General features: G+C 50.8%; 5 protein-coding genes across 5 annotated transcripts; 3 read left to right on the plus strand and 2 right to left on the minus strand.

Annotated features, from left to right (window-relative positions):
• Positions 1-499: 499 nt before the first annotated feature.
• On the plus strand, positions 500-2,053 carry IAR55_004192 (uncharacterized protein; the record flags this gene model as incomplete). Its single annotated transcript, XM_066947292.1, has 7 exons — positions 500-638; positions 852-940; positions 1,026-1,169; positions 1,287-1,605; positions 1,682-1,750; positions 1,821-1,942; positions 2,015-2,053. The coding sequence occupies 7 exons, from the start codon at positions 500-502 to the stop codon at positions 2,051-2,053; spliced, it is 921 nt and encodes a 306-aa protein (XP_066802671.1).
• A 1,214-nt stretch (positions 2,054-3,267) lies between these two features.
• On the plus strand, positions 3,268-5,647 carry IAR55_004193 (uncharacterized protein; the record flags this gene model as incomplete). The annotated part of the gene is made up of 4 exons (XM_066947293.1): positions 3,268-3,309; positions 3,438-3,862; positions 3,934-5,223; positions 5,287-5,647. 4 exons carry the CDS (start codon positions 3,268-3,270, stop codon positions 5,645-5,647), a joined length of 2,118 nt encoding a protein of 705 aa, XP_066802672.1.
• A 457-nt stretch (positions 5,648-6,104) lies between these two features.
• On the minus strand, positions 6,105-8,090 carry IAR55_004194 (uncharacterized protein; the record flags this gene model as incomplete). Its single annotated transcript, XM_066947294.1, has 4 exons — positions 6,105-7,128; positions 7,185-7,340; positions 7,476-7,894; positions 7,992-8,090. The coding sequence occupies 4 exons, from the start codon at positions 8,088-8,090 to the stop codon at positions 6,105-6,107; spliced, it is 1,698 nt and encodes a 565-aa protein (XP_066802673.1).
• Positions 8,091-9,037: 947 nt separating this feature from the next.
• IAR55_004195 (uncharacterized protein) lies at positions 9,038-11,365 on the minus strand (the record flags this gene model as incomplete). Its single annotated transcript, XM_066947295.1, has 11 exons — positions 9,038-9,270; positions 9,348-9,479; positions 9,553-9,753; positions 9,826-9,879; positions 9,932-10,010; positions 10,087-10,301; positions 10,370-10,425; positions 10,486-10,742; positions 10,801-10,894; positions 10,960-11,087; positions 11,171-11,365. The coding sequence occupies 11 exons, from the start codon at positions 11,363-11,365 to the stop codon at positions 9,038-9,040; spliced, it is 1,644 nt and encodes a 547-aa protein (XP_066802674.1).
• A 1,859-nt stretch (positions 11,366-13,224) lies between these two features.
• Positions 13,225-16,276, plus strand: IAR55_004196 (uncharacterized protein; the record flags this gene model as incomplete). Its single annotated transcript, XM_066947296.1, has 8 exons — positions 13,225-13,530; positions 13,605-13,909; positions 13,987-14,063; positions 14,164-14,878; positions 14,930-15,071; positions 15,143-15,307; positions 15,364-15,960; positions 16,028-16,276. 8 exons carry the CDS (start codon positions 13,225-13,227, stop codon positions 16,274-16,276), a joined length of 2,556 nt encoding a protein of 851 aa, XP_066802675.1.
• Positions 16,277-16,748: the final 472 nt, after the last annotated feature.

The raw sequence follows: 16,748 nt of genomic DNA on the forward strand, positions 1-16,748 counted from the left end.
ATCTCTACGGGCCCGACGCTGTCTTCCTCATTGAGATGTGCGTCGGCGGTAGGACTTGGAACACAGTACATTCCGCTACTATTGCCGTACACGCTCCGTGTCTGCAGGAAGGAAGAGCTGAATGCCGGCTTCTTCAAGGTTTTCCGTTGCGCTTCGGTCAGTGAAGATCACTATGCGCTATACATCTTTTGATCAACGTCATTATATACAAGTTCGTCGGCGAAAAGCACCTGCGATTCACATGTTCCTTGATATCGTCAATTGTCAGCACACGTCTCTCACGTATGCAGGTATTGTTCGACATTCTGTTCCGTGAGGCGTAGTGGAAACAAGGTCGACTGGACAGGTAGTCATCCTGTAAGCATTTCCCCTCGCCACGCTTGAATTACCCTCCACCCGGCCATTTGATCCCGTGACAGTCGTTCATTGTCAAATACTCTTCCTCTTGCTATTGTTTTTGCCGGTCCATTTCATCCTTCTCCTCAAAATCACCACAACAATGCAGCCGGTCAAGAGAAAAACTCCTTCGTGGGCATCGCCTTCGCCTGGACCTGGCTCAGGGACAGGAGGAAGAGGATCGAGCGTCGCCAGTGTAAAGCAGGAGGAAGGGGATAGCGATGCGAAGCGTTTGAAGATGAGTGAGTGCCATCTTGGAGCACTGTTGCTCTGGTCTTTCTTCAACTCTTCATGGATCTCTCGAACTCGAAAGCATGAACAGCAAGGACTGCGTCTGCCATTGTGTATCGAAGTCGATCAACGAATGCATGGGGAGGACATCCCCCTTGCTCAGCCAGCTGAAAGTGAAGATGGTTAGGTGGCTGACGTCAATTTCTTTCTCTGCGTGGACAAAGCGGGTTCGAGCAGACCTGTTCTGACCGGGAGTCATGGTCTGTACGATGACGTACGAACAGCTACTCTGGAGCTCTTTCATCTGCTCAAGGTACGTTATATGATATCATCGTCTATCACTCTGTGGCATACAGCACATGGACAGTCGCAGACCGCTAAAACAACTAAATCTGCAGAAACAATCCACGATGAGCTATCAAGAAGCGTTCTTCCGAGTTCAGGAAACGAGTCCAGGTCTCGATGCTGCTGCCGCCTTGCAAAAGCTGAAGGAGATGGACAAAGTGGAGTTCAGAGAAGTCAACGAGGTGTTCATGTATATCGTGAGTCCGACAACTATGCTACCTTTCAACGTTGTCTTCCTGAAATCAGCGGACAAATAAATTGTTACTTTGACTCGTCTTCGTCAATCTTGCTGAATGTCCTTTACGGCTTCGCAGCCCGATCCCACCCTTAACTCCGTGACAGAGCTCAGAAATCACATCCGAGTCCATTCCACCCTTACCTCTGGCATACCAATCAAATCTCTTCGAGATCTTTTACCGAATGGTATTGCCCCCCTCGGAGAACTGGAAGAAAAAGGCGATATCCTCATTATGCGAGCTCTATCGGGTCCATTCAAGGATATACCTTTGCCTCGATTAGGCAGACCGAACGTCAACGGCCTGAAGATCATGGAGGGAGGAAATGCGAGATGGAAGACGGTCTTCTGGGATCATGCGAGAGAGGCTGGGAAGGCAGGAAAGAGCGTCGAGGATGGTGAGCACGAGAATGTATCACACCGAGACGAATACACCCAACAAGGTGATCAAGCTGATGGATTCCGCCTGGACAGAATTCATTTTTGCTTGGGCAGACGTTCCCATGGCAGAGACAGACGATGTGATGAAGCTGCTCGCTGAGGGTCAGTCCACCTCAGCTGTTTCCCAACCGACTATCGTAGCACCGGTGCTGACCGTACATCTCATGTGCAGAGGAGCTCACCGCCAGCTCAGCGGTTCCAATCGCACCCAAAGTCATTCCTACAAACCAAAGCAAGAAAAAGAAGAGAACGCATCGAGCTCTGAAGATCACTAACACGCATATGAAAGAGCAGGTGCGTCGTGATTGCGTTCGTCATTCGAGAGCTACAGACAGCTGACCTTGTGCGAAACCGTCTAATACATAGGGTATCGATTTCACGAAAGATTACGAAGCACCAACGTAGCAAGCAACAAAGGGGTTAGGTGATGAGCAAGAAGCGCATATGACGTCGTAGGTAATGATTCTTTTGGGAATTCCAGAATTCCTTGCGGATCGGTGGGAATAGATTTCTGATACCGTTGGATCCGATCATAAGAAAAGAACAATTGTCATTGTGATTTGTTGTCATTATTATTATCATTATTCTTACTATTATTATGATCTGTAGTTGTTGTGGCGGTTTTGTCATTGTTGTTGTATGACGATCTGTCCGAGAATACGTAGAGCGAATCATAATCCATGCGGCACATCCATCACTTCACTTCCGTAGAGTGCATGCACGCTTCCAATCAGAAGGTAGCACAAGCTGTACATTTCATGATGCATGTCAAGGTGATCCTCCTCGATTCCGAACCTGTCCGTTCATCTTTGTGATACGGTTTATTGTTGCTTTTGGATTTGTTGACGGGTTTTCATTGTTTACCCTGAAATCCAGAACAACTGTTTCTCTGCTGCACTCTCTCGCTGACTCTCACTCACCCTCCTTCTATATCCTTTGCAATCGGTCGCTTGCTATCATCGATTGATTGCAAGCTCACTGCATCTCCACCCTCCTCCCTTCTTGGTGTAATCGCTAAGAGAACCCTCTCGTTGGTGTGATCCCCCACCGGCTTGTCAGAAAAACACGGAATTTCGGTCCATTACTCATTTCACCTCCCTTTGGATCTTCGCCCTTCCTCCCTTCCTCCCTCGACACCGTTTCAGTGTCAAGAAAAAAAAAAGGTCACAGCCCCTTGTCCTCGTTTCCCGATTGTTCTCCATTGTCGACCCAGTGTACATATCATCGTCAATCGTCAATCTCAGTGTGGGAACTCCAGTCGATATCTCAGGAAGAGCTCGAAGGTGAGTTCGTAATTGTTTGTTTTGGCTGGAGGAGATTTTCAGTGGAGGAGGACTACCAGAGGCTTTTCAAGCACGAGGGTCAGGCTTTGTCTCTGCCTGTCATGTCGACAGAACAATCGTGCTCTCCGTCAGATCCTACTTGCTGTCTCCCACTGCTTGACATCCCTCAAAAGTCTCAACATGCTTACACTTGACGCTCGTAAATAGCTCTTCTGCAGTAACCTCAGGTGTGAACCCCCCTCTTTCTCCTTCTTGGCTGGTCCGTCCGCCGTGGTAGGCAGGACAGTAGAGCATAGGAACGGATAAGGACAAGACGCACCTCAAAAACCAAAAGACATGCCTGCAGCTGTCAACAAGTCATTACTAGGTGCTGGACAGGTGAGTGTCAACTTCGTCCAATTGGCCGCACCAGCGCAACTGGCTCTGGCTTTCATTTTGATCAGCTCACTGACTTGATCGATGAATCATCCCTTTTTCCACTGTCTTTTCTAATCATCCGCCTACAGCCATCACCCGCTCGTACATCTCCTCGAAAGATCTCCCAGCCTCGCATCTACCCCACCCCCTTATCTATGTCTCCTTCCAATTCCTCTACCACTACGACCGTTCTTCGCTTCCCACCTTCCTTCGACCCCCATCACACCTCCTCCCGATACTCCTTACAACAGTACACTCCTTATTCCCCATATCGTCCTGGCGAATATGGGAGGTCAGAGAGGGGTCTAGCGAGTGACAGGACCAAGATCGAGCGGAAATTATTCGATGACGAAGAGGGAGTAGCGGAGGTGGACGAGGAAGTAGACGGGGATAAGTTGATGGTCATCGATCAACAGAAAAAGGGTAAAGACGATCAAGCCAGCTCACCGCTGGCTCCCGCCTTTGAGGCAAAGATGGTTCTACGTAATGGGGCAAGCATAGATCTAATATCATGGTAAGTGCTTTCCTGCACCGTCCCCCGATGAATCACAATGCGAGGTGCTGAATATATCTGGGTCATTACAGGCTAAGAACTAACTTTCACCACATCCCACCTCCACATACCGTTCTCACCCCTTCTATGCCTCTCAACGGTATACGACATTTACTTCTCGAGCGCTTCCCTCGTGCGCCAGAGGTCGAAGAGATATCTAAAGCCGTTCTAGCAGCTTTCCCTCACTCGCAATGGGACTATCCAACGGGTACCAGCTCAGAGCCCCCTACCATCCGAGGTCTCGTGTGGCACGGCAAGGATATCGCCGACGAAGATGAGATCGATGAACCTGTCAAGCCAAGTGTAAGAAATTCCTCGGCTCACATTCATTCAAGAGCAAGAATATCGACGGGAACAGGCACATCGAAGGGTAAACAGACATCGCGAAGTCCTACTCAATCAACACTGGTCTCTCCCATCTCGAGCTCCAAGCGACACCTCCCTGACACTCCAGCTAGGTCGGTACTCGAGGAGTTCGCTGAGATCGCCACACTGGCGGACAAGACCCCCGTCATCAAAGCGAAGTCACTGCCTGGAGAGCCCTTGGCGTCTCCTACGTATTCCTTTGGGAACATCGCCGACTCATTCGATCAGCGCCGAGCGTTTAGTCGCAAGCGGCCAGCCAGTCAGAGTCCGGAGCCTGGTCATCGAAGGCGCGCCAGTACACCAGACAAGCTGCATGGTCTACTAGCTGCAGCTGAAGCTGTGGAAGGAAGTCCGATCACATCGGTTCTGGGCCACAAGCGAAGAAGGACCATCGGTGGTCCTGGTACTGCAAGAGATGTGATCGGTATGCCTCGAAGAGCTCGGTCATCTCGCGGAACACACTCGCCTCCCAAGCGGGGGTTATCCTACCTTCCGCAAGTTTCGGAAGACATTGATTACCTCGTTCCCCTCAACGACACTGCTTCTGCCGCGTCTGCTCCTGGCTCCGAAGCGGACGCAGCCTCCACAGCGATCCCAGCCCACTCGAAACGAGCACCCACATCGTCATCCGCCTCGCAATCTTCGAGCATCTCGCAGCATCTCCCCGCTGCTTCGGCCTCGACATCGAATTCGTCACTACCACCCACGTCTAACACCGGTTCAGGACGCAGGGTCAACGAACTTCCTACCGATGGTGATGCCCCCGGATACGACTGCAAGCCTCCTTACCCCTACCACGAATTGATCAGACATGCTATTGAGAATGCTCCGAATACAAGACTACAACTCAGTCAGATCTACGACAGTATCAAGGAGAGATTCCCCTTCTTCCAGACGCTCGACAAGAAGAAGACTGAGGGATGGCAGAACTCTATCAGGCATAATCTGAGTCTGAAGTGAGTTTATACGGACCTCTCGTGCATCTTTGTGCTACTGCTGACTGCAGTATCCCTCTTCAGGAAAATGTTCGTTCGAGTCCAAAAAGTCGATGGTGTACCTGACGAATCGGGAGGCAAGGGAGGTTGGTGGACTGTCGTTCCAGGTGTACCTGATGAAGGTCGACCGGGCAGGAAGGCCAAGGCGAAGAAAGCCAAGGCCGGTTCGCAGCTGCCTGAGGAAGGGGTGGCGGGACAGACAATAGGTTGGACGGACGAGGAAGGGATGTCGATGCGCGAAGATGTGCTCGGTAGCGGACCAGCGGCAGCATCTAAGCAAGGAGATCAGAAGCAGGACATGGAGCAGCAGGGACAGGTCTTTGGGCGAGATCTTGAGTACAAGCAGGAGTACGTCGAAACTGAAGGGTTACCGGTTGGGAGATAGCTGTTTGAAATCTCAAAGTCCTTCCATAATCGGACGACATCTTTTACCCCATTCCTTGACACTTTCTGTATCCCTGATTCTGTCTCCATTCATGACCTTTGTACACACTATATCCCCTTGAGTCGATTTTCGACCAAGAACCGAATCCGGACGGAAAGGCGAGGCAATGGGGAAGGTGGTTGGGAGGAAGGGGGAAGTTGAAATTCCCAAAATTGAAACGTCTATCATACAGTAAATTTATTCAAACAACGAAAAGAAATGAATCCGACCTGCATCTCGTGGAAAGACATATTGCACTCGCATGTTTAGGATGTGATGGCTACAGCTGCAGCCAGCCCAAGTTCGGTATCACAGTACGAGCGCAGGGATCCATTGACATGTTTGGCTCGTTGCACAAAGGACTTGAGATACGAGCACAGAAGCAGTCACATCAAGGTTACATGAGGGTCCCTTTCCGTCACAGTTTGCCATCAGCCGAATCTCCTTCTTCACTCTCCCATTCGTCCCAGCCATCCTCTGCGGAGCCTCTCGGCTTGGGTGTCTCTTTCTCTTCCACTCTATCTTCCAACTCATCCACTTCATCCTTGTCGTTGTTGGCCTCCTTCTTCACATCTTGTCTCCTCCCATTGTTTCCTGCCTCTTCCCTGATTCTAACTCCCGCCGTATCAATCTTGCTCCCGTCCCCCCTTTTCTCCTTCCTCTTATGTCTATCCTTCTTCAACTCCCTCTGTGGCACCTCCACCAACCTGCCCACCAACTTATCCCTCCACATCCTCCCTACCTCGTCCTCGGCCAACCATCGTTCCTGCTCCTGTCTTATCAGAGCCCTATTGAACTTGTACAGATCTACGTACGCGCTGATCCCGCTCCCGGGCTTGAACGGGTCTCTGCTCGCCAAGTCTTTATAGGTACTGGAGAGGGATTGGGATTCTTCTCGGAACAAGAGAGCTCGGGCCAGTAGGGGGATACGAACTTTTGTTCGGGGGGAGATCTTACCGCATCGGGAACGATTGATGTTCGGTAAGTCGGGACTACTCGTCATCGTCGTCGTCGTCGTCGGGATCGGCTTCCTCGTCGCGTTACTTGTTGAGAGCGATCTCGAAATGAACGAGGACGAGACCGACATCACAAGTGCTGATGGAGGACTCTCATGGACGCCCGATCCCCCGACGACTATCTCTTCCTCGTCGTACAAGTTGTCGATAGTCGTCATCGACGTCGAGGTCGACTCTGGCGGTGTGGCAGGACCAGAAGACGGAGTAGGCCACAGGGTCGAAGCATTGACATTCCGTCTCGAAGGCGTCGAACGGGAGTCGAAACTCGTTCGAATGCGCTTACGTTGTTGTTGTTTTGGCGGTCGTGGTTCGTCAGGCTCTCTAGGCGCAGTCACCCAAAAGGTTCGTTTCCTCTCTGTGCCCTTCCCCAGATCATGCTGTACACTCTGACTCTGAGGACTAGTGCTACTTTTGTGATTACCGTGGCTGAGCTGAAGGTCAGTCCATACTGATACGCGGACCGACTACGCACAACCACATACCTTCCTTCAAGAGACACCGACATGTACTGGTCCTTCTTCATATACATCGAAGCGTTTCCGGCCGACTCCAAAGGCTGAGTGCGATCATCGTGTGAAGTGGTGAGTCGTTCTATGGGGAACAACAGCGAAGGTGCCAGCTCGTCTTCAGGTATCCCACTGTGTTGACGATATTGGCGGCACAGAGACCATAGGAAGACAAATGGAGAACAACATGTGGAGTAGAACGGGCGATTATGGCAGTCAGCTATAATTCAACCATTATTGGAGATGAACGAGCAATCCGCCACTGACCGCACAATCTTTCCTAACGACATTCTCTCCTGACCCACCCCCGTGCCCTCAATCAAGCGTCTACCCACCCAGTCCCAGGTCAATAAGACCCTTGTGGCGATCCTGACCGTCCTCGCTCGTCTGTCCACAAGCTCCGCATAAGTCGCTATGATCGTTGGAACAGACCATCTCTCACTGACTCCATTATCGCCTCGATGACAGTCGTGATCAGGAGAGAACGAAGGATGAGATGGAGATAGCTGCCATCTAGGTCGTGAGAATGGTTGTTGAAGGGGTTGAGGTCGTAGTTGGTGTTCTGACAAGGCACTAGGTATGACATACATGTCATCCCGACCTGATACCACCGACTCGAACGGCGGAACAAGAATGATCGCGTCGGATCGCGAGACTGGGGATTTGAGCAGTTCCGCCCCGTTGCGCTAGGTAAACCGAATCTAGCTTAGTGGAGTAATTCAAATACGGTCCCAGTCGGGACTGAGGGTGTTGGGAACTACAGGAAGAAGCAGGACCACCCACCAACAGATCATCCTTCACACGTCGCGACTCGTGGTTCAAAGTCTGATCTCCTTGATGATACTTATCACAGAGATAGAAGGACAAGCCTTGGAACAACATGTCTTTCGAATATGACTTTGGGCTAGTCGCAGTCGCTTTCGAGTGACGAGTGATGAGCGATGGATAAACAGCAAGTGCAGTAGTAGGTCAACTGTCAGGCGGCAAATGATGGAGTAAGAGGTAGGTCGTCGTCGACCCGGGTGAATGTGATGAGGATTGAGATGGAATGAGATGGTTGGGTGGAGCGCGTGCGGCCTGACATGTGTGCATATGTGTGTGTGTGCTAAGGACTGAGCTGTTTGAAGACCGATCTGATTGTCTTCGACCTACACACGAAAACACACACAAACACACACAAATACAACCACTCACCCACCCACCCACCCACACACACACACAGAGAGAGAGAGAGAGAGAGAGAAAACACACACACAGAATACACACACACACACGCAGATTCCTCTTCGCCCCTAACGACACGCGCACACAACCATCGCTCTTCCCCGGGCGTTTTTCCACCTTGCCCATAAGATCTTTGTGAGTGGCGTTTAAAAGCCGTCCATCGATCAGCATCAGCATGACGCCTGGGCATATATACACGAAACAAACCATTTTGCCTCGTCGCTGTGTGGTGGCGTTTCAGGGTACAGTAAGTTACGTTTCATCTTTTCGTGTTTTCCACTCGTACGGTATGTCTGGTCTGTCGCGGTTGCTCTTTGTCTTCCCTCTTTGTGCATGTTGGCTTGTCATATTGTGTGTCTACATTGTGAGAGAACCCCAATAAACCAGTACGACACATGTACTCGATGAAGACTGGATCCATGAACGAGCCAAACCAAAGTGTGGTAGTGGTACTTGATCCCATTTGATTTTCTGTAAATACACATTTCTTCCTTACTACTAATCAATATACTGCCGAGCCTGCTCGGCGTGAGACCCGTCCTGATGACCGTTGTCTGTCAACGTTCAAGTGCCATAGATCTCACCCATCGATCAACCGGAACGAACTACCCCACCACAGTCCCAAGCCTTGCATTTTGCGCCTTCTGCACATCCGTCACGTACCCCTTCATCCTCCACGGTGCCACACCTTTCTCGTACATCTCATCCAGCTCAGCGGGGTTTCGACGGGCAACTTCTGGCAGATAAAAGATGGTGGCGACGAGGACGAGTGATCCGAATCCCAGGAAGATAAACGCGGTGTTGTAGGTGTTACCTCCGAGTCGAGCACCACCGTCCACTGTCCAGCATATCAACCGAAATAGGTCAGCTTTGCTCTGATTCTGGATGGGCTTGGTGACAACGCGATGCACTCACACAACATGGTCGGAACAGCAGTGTTGAAGACCAAGCCGAAGATGACGGCGATACCTGAACCAAGACCAGAGGTCCTTGCTCGGAGTCTTTGAGCCGCGACTTCACCAGCAAAACTCCAACCGAAAGCTCCCACTACAAGCATACCCATATTCGTCAGCATCGCACCAGTGATCGCCTGTGAAAAGGAAGGGGAAAGAACACTCACGACCGACGCTTCCGGCGGACCAGACGCAAGCGATGAAGATCAGTGCATTCTTGGTAGCCTCCGTGTGGGGGATATGACCCAAGATGCCGATGATCAAAAGTGCAAGACAACAGACACCGGTGAGTACAATGGTGATGTTTCGTCGACCCATGCGATCGGTCGTGACGGCGAAGATAATCACGAAACCAACCTTGATTGCGACTGCACGACGGAGCAAAGACTATACATGAGCAATGACCCTTCAGACCAACAGACGATGCAGTGAAAACTCACAAAGAATGGATGTGATCTCGAATGCGTTCGTGAAGCCAGCTTCGCGGAAGAACACTGATAGAAAGTGGGTCAGTTGCTGCAGACGATTGAGACGGTTATAGCTCACAGGAGGCGTAGCCAGAAAGGAAAGCAAGACCAGTCAACTGTTGACAACTGGCAGGAAGAGAAGCAGCGATGGTACGTTTCTGTGGACCAATTGGGGTGGGTCAGGATCGGTTGTCTATCGGTCCAGCACAAAAGCGCTAAAGCGACGATACATACCAGATTGGTGCCCTGGAAACACTCCACGTAAGATCGGAGTATATGCCTGAAGCTCTGATCCTCAAGCCCCAGAGAAGCGAGACGCTCTTGCTCTTCGACGATGATGTTCTTGATAACATTGTATTCCGCATCCACGTCGTAACCCTCTACGTCTCCGTTGACTCGTTGAAGAACAGCTCTCCCTTGCTCGTGTTGACCTCGTGCGGCAAAGTAGGCTGACGGGTCATGAAAAGTCAGCGACCGCCAAGATCGACTCCGCGTCACACTAGTGTACAGAACTCACAAGGTGTCTCAGGGATCCAGAGGAAGATCGGCAACATGATGCCCAGGAAACCCCACCTGTAAGAGCATGCCCCATCAGTGGAAATTCACCTAGGCGGTCAACCAGTCGGTACTCACTGAGTAAGCACCGGAATCCTCCACTCCGTTTCACCAATGGTCTGTTTGCAAATATACAAGATCAGAGGTGCCAAGAATCCACCCGTATGATTCCAGCACGAGTAGGTCAACAGCATTCCACCTCGGATATTGTTGGGTGCCCATTCGGTGACGTAGATCGGGAGTGTGGCCTGGAGACATCCGACTCCGACACCTGCGAGGAGTTTGGCACCGGCCCATTGCTGCCACGTCTTGGTGAAAGTCTCGATCATGATGGACTGAGTGAACGAGATCATCAGCAAACAAGAAGAATCTCCTACGAGATACTTGACCTACACCAAACAAGATGCACCATAACAGGTACAGGGTCTTCTTTCGACCGATCTTGTCAGAAACAGGATTGAGGAGGACCATTCCAGCAAGTTGTCCACTGTGCAATAATGCATTCAGCTATTGTGAACCTGCTCCAATGATGAAAAAAGATGGCCTACTCACAGTGATTGTAATGCACCCCAAAGCGCAGTACTGTTCGATGTCAAAGCCCATTTCCGGGTGGTCGGGTTATACCTTCCAACACGGTGTATAAAACCAGTGTTCGCAATGACATTCCCGTTCAGATTAATCTGTCCCACAGCATCATCATCATTATCTCATCGCAACATTGATTCCGCACTGTGTGTGAATCGTCCATGAACTATGAACTCACCTGATATCCATCGGCGGCAGCAGCAAAACAGATAAGGTTGCAGACGAGGATGGCTTTCCAGAATCGTTTGACGGTCTGCCAGTTACTGAGTTGGTCAAGATCCGATTTGAGTGCTGGTGCCTTGAGAAGGTCTTCTCCGTCTACTGTGTCTTCGATGTGTTGTAGTTGAGGCTTGATCTCGTCTTCGGCAGGCATTGTGTCTGATGGTGTAGCGTCGCTCTGCGGTGATCTCCTGCGATTTTGATTTGTACGGCGGGAGAGATTGTAGAAGGTTGCAATATCCGTTTCTATGAGCTCTTTATCGATCAGGATCCTGGTAGCCTTTTGTTTGGAGCGAGCAAGATACACCACCTATGTCACTATACATGTGGGAGGAAGAGGCCGTGTAGAAGGAAGCCGCCACGATTTATAGGCTTCCAGAAGAACAAAGGGTCCACCTGGTCAGAGCCCCCCGGGGCAACAAGTGGGGAAGTGCATCATGTGGATATGGGGATATCATTAGTCCGTCTTATCCAAGGTCGGCGTCGGGTCCAAGATTCTCGCAACCGTATGAATGGGACCGGCCTATACCTCTTGTGACATAGCCGTGTTATACCTGAGTTTGGTGGTGGCTATGTATAGATGTGCGAAGGGCAAGCCAAGAAGACGAATGACCGCTTCAAAGGGGTCAGGGTGGGATGATACAACATGATGTTGAATCCAAGCCATCACGCGGAAGACCCGGGGTTTCGACCAGAGAATTAATAATCGTTTCCGCTTGGCACGATGGTTTCTAGCAGTTCGGAGAATAACCGGTGACCTAGAAAGGGAAACAAGGTATCCACCTGACGGACGTCTTTATTCGGGTTAAGCTTGTTTTCGCACTCACACATTTCCTGGGAGGGAACCGACAACTGTTTGTAAAACGTATCGGGCTTATATCGATGCGGTGGATAGCAATCTCGAGTGAAGACGAACTGAGTCCATACCTTTCGGCCTAGTGACGCCTAGTCAGCAGGGAGGATGGCCAAGAGCAATCGGTGCAATAGAACTCCGTTGTACGAAGGCATGTCCACCGGTCTGGGCATCCGATAGGAAGGAGTCATCGGATTGTTGAGTCGTTGAACAGTTTGTGCGACAGCGCTTAGTCATATATACGGCAGACGTTCGAGAGAGGGGTTTTCGGATAGCCTTCTTGAGGTCGAGGAAGCTGAGATGTACCCACCTTGAACGTTACCGATGATGAAGAGGATACTGAACATGTTTGAAATCAGGATAGAATGCTTCCAAAGCCAAAGTGACACGTGCAATACGATGTATATCGACTCTCAAGACTCGAACATCCCGCCCTCATCGCATCAGACGTCGATATGAGTATCGAGGCGCCCAAAGACCAGTACACTGGCATCCTTGACGGACAAGAGCATTCACACTGCCTCCGGTTGTTTTCGAGCCAAGCGATATCTTGGCAGGATAATATGACTTCTTTCGAGTACAGATACAGGCGCTGACATATGAGACACATTGAGGTCGACGACCCGAGGTGGTGCAGACATGGCGGATCGAGGGAAGTATGCCTCTGGCCTTACACAGGACGAGATGGACGGAGGAAAGGGCATCCGGCATCCGGCGATGACCGTCGCTGTTGGAAACAATAAAGACGTTTCAGATTCATCTTTTTGTGTTGATATTTCTTCCCCTCCTTTTGATGCATCTGTTCCTAACAATTCTCTTGACTGTCATAGATAGGTTCTCTTGTCGTAGTCCGTCCCAAAAATCATACAAGCTGTTTGTCTCCCCTTTCCAAATTGAATATCGGTGCGAAGGAAAGAGGAGGAAGAGCTAGAGGAAGCGCGGCCTAGTGCTGATGAACAAGTCGAGGGTGATGGGAGGAAAAGCACGGACCTTCTCTCACCACCCTTCCTTTCCCATCTTGGCGCTCCGTGCGCGTTTGAAGTTGGAAAACAAACAATTATATAACACAATTCCAATATTCATCTCCATCATTCGTTTCTATTCTCTTCTCCGTATACTCAGTGTCTGGCAATTGGATCACCGAGCACAGTCTTGGCGGAATGGGAGCTGGGCAAGACTATTACAGTCGTCAGAGGCGAGAACGGTCTCCCCCTCCTGGATGTCGATCGTCGTCGCGTCCTCGCAGAGGTCATTCCCCTCAAGCAGATCGACCGCCGTTGGTGCCCTCTACGCCTCGAGGTAGGTCTCGTTCTAGAGGTCGGAATTCTGCTCTAGCCTCTTCAGCTCCTCGTGGTCGTTCCCGTTCTCGTCCTCGAATGAGTGGGATATTCAGTGGCCTCGTGTTTTATGTGGGCGATCACGGCACAGTGACCGCGAAGGTTGCTCACGTGAGAGAAGAGATCAGGGTGAGTTTAGAAGATGTCGGAACAACGTGGTATCACCGCCATCCTTCATTGAGCTCAACGCTGATCTAAAACAGTCTAACGGAGGTGCCCTCTGCAACTACCCTCGTAACAAGGAGGTCAACGTTATCCTTGTATCTGCTACGCCCGACGAGCCATTTGAGATTCGGACTCGAAGTTTTTGTCCTGATTACGACAGAAGAGATCGTCAAGGTTGGGTCACAGCTGGCTTGATCGGAGCCTTTGCTGAAATGATCGATCATGATGGGAGAATGGTGGACAGAGACATCAAGACGGTACTGAATTGGGATTGGATCCTTAGTTGTACCAGAGGAGGAGGACGTCTGGGTACGAAAATGGATTGGGAGCCTTTCAAGGTTCGGTGAGTATTGAAGTCAGAATGTCGAGAGGAACTGTAGGATCTCGTTCTAAGCTAACGCTCGCTTTATATCATTGCAGAGGAAAATACGCGTACCCACAAACGAAATCCCTCCGACTCTCAATAAGCTCCACTTCTGCTTCCTTCTCTACAAACAGTGCGAAGAGCGCAAGCTACGTACCCCGCCAGAATGATTATCTTCAGCAGAGCCGCCTTCCCTGCCCATGTCGAGCTCCGTTTCTAGCAATCGGCTTCAGGATCTTATACTCATTCCCCCTTTCCACATGAGCGCCTCCTCTTCGCCACATCGCTGAACCCTGTGGCCGTGGACCGGTATCTGCCCAGAGATCCCCGGCTCGCGGCCAGACAAGTACCTTGTGACTCTCGTCTCGATGACCGACAGCCCCCTGATCGACTTCCACACCTAAATCCGTTGCCACTCGCCGCTAGAATGAGTTGGCCAGGTTCCAATCCATCCACTTGGAGCCAGGACCGATCAACACGGCCTGAAACCCCTCCTCTCTCAAGTGTGCCCAAGACGTCAGAGCACCACCTATTGTCAAAGCCACAGACACCACAGAGTCCTCCCACACCGTCAGCACTCACTCTGACAGGAATCGATCAGTCAGACGAGATCAAGCCGGAGCCTGATCTGGAAATCAACGACGATGACTTGGAAGGTATAGGTTCCGACTTGGGACTGGGCGACGAAGCGATCTTGGCAAACACCGAGAGACCTGCAACTGGACCAAAAGAATCTCTAATCAAGCCCGGAAACGGGGTCGTCACGCACATGGCGGTCACACCAATGTCTCTCACCATCAAACAAAGACAAACCGAACAGGATGACGTCCCAGTGACCACATCAGATCTGGGCGGAAAAGCAAAAACGGAGCAAGGAGACCCTGAAGCTGGAGAAAGCTCCATTGCAGGGAAGCTTGCGATCGGCGCCAACTCGATCACTTGCGCCATGTGAGTCGTCTCTCTAGCGACATGATTTTCCGGGCTAACTGTATGGTTCAGTGAAATCGTCACCGATAGCGAGGCTGAGGAAGAAGATGCCAATGAACCGGAACGGACGTCCGTCACGCCGATTATCATCAATCGACCGCTCTCGCCCAGATCACGTAGCTGTACCGGGTCCATCGATCAAGTTTCTGCAGCAGTAAGTCCCCAGGTATTCAGTCAGGTGGGCCTCCGACGACCGTTTGTGCTAACAGTGATGCTCCCCACAAGGCAGTACAAGTTACCACAGCATATTCTGCATCCTCCAGGGCGCCCTACATTGGAGGCTTCAGCAATTCTGGTTCAGATGACAAGCAGCCTGTTTTCACACACCAACTGGTCCCAATGACATTCTATGTCCCTCCCGAAAATGACTTCTTGAGACTTGCCATTGTGGTGGGTACCTTTCTACGCACAAGTTCTAGTCACAATCTCACTTTGAGTCTTTTTAGAATGGAGGCGGGCGCGTGTGCGATACCATGAAGAACGTCCAACGCATAGTGATATCTAGGACAAGGGAGACAGCACCATCGACTCCTTTGGGCGAAACCGAGGAGATGTTGGTGACCACCAAGGAGTCCTGGCAGCAAGCAATATCATCGGACTGGATCTTACAATGTATTTTACAAAGGGGCCTCGTGCCAGAACTGCCCTTCCTGATAGACTTTCCTCGAAGTACAAACGATCGACCGTCGACATCAAGAGCTTCATCGTCAGCTCGGTCCTCCCCCGGGAAATTCACGTCCCTGCCAGAACGCCTTTTGCTTGCCTCTTTGATCACGACGCAGTTGAAGACGAACTCAGGCAAAAGACAAGCCTCAACCTTCCTCCAGCCCTCGGAAGCCCCCAAGAAGTCTCGCAATAGCTTGGCGAATAGCGTGGCTACAAACAAATCGTCCGTTTCGAAAGCTCCTGCCGATGAGAGCAAAAAGAAGCATAGCTCTCAAACAGCCGAACTGGAAGCGCTCAAACATTTGCTTGCTTTGGCCTTGAAGAATTGGGATGGCAGCGGGACGCTGAGCAGATTCCTGAACGATCTTCGTATAAAAGTGAGTTTTCTCGAGCCCTAAAATATACGCCTGCCAGTTTGCAGAGAGTAGAGTTGACGTTTTATAGCATCCTGAACGGCGTGATTGGCGCAAGTTTCACCGCAGGCATAGAGATGACATCATCGCGAAGTTGACTACGATGAAAGTCGATCTCGCGTCGATTTACGGTGAACAACACAAGACGAGCAAGTCCATACGTGGGAAAAGTCAAGAAGAGGAAGCAGACGACGACGACGACGATGATGCTGAGTGGAAAGGTGACGAGATCATAGAATGCGATGACCTGTTCGGGAGTGATGAGGAGTATGTAGAGTAGGCCAGAGTTCTTGACATGGTGCATGTACATGTACTGTACAGTATTTTGTGATTCTTGCCCAAAAAGAAAGTTGTGGCAGATCTTCGCAACTGCCTTCTAGTTCGAGAGAAGCCCGACAGACTGCTAACTCGTTCTACAACACGTCATTGTAGTTCAGATGGGAACCATGAGCAGCATTGTAGGAGTCGGTCGTCAAGGGTCCAACATCCCCGTGGATAACACGCCACAGGGAAATGCTGAAACCCCCCCCCCCCCTCCCAAACCAACGCGTTGATCCGAGCGTTGTGTCAAAGTAAACACCTCCTTGCGCTCGGGCCGTGTTCTTTTGACGAAGGTTTTTCTTTCTTTCTTTCCTTGTGGGCTCCATCAAATGCGCTATTCGCTGTCTGTCCCTCTGTCATCATTCATCTCCCTTTCACGCCCCCAGATACACATCCATAATTTCTGTGCCATTTGTAAGTGTGTTGTCCGT

This window comes from Kwoniella newhampshirensis, chromosome 7 (genome assembly GCF_039105145.1).
Source record: "Kwoniella newhampshirensis strain CBS 13917 chromosome 7, whole genome shotgun sequence".
In the NCBI taxonomy this organism is placed as follows: domain Eukaryota; kingdom Fungi; phylum Basidiomycota; class Tremellomycetes; order Tremellales; family Cryptococcaceae; genus Kwoniella; species Kwoniella newhampshirensis.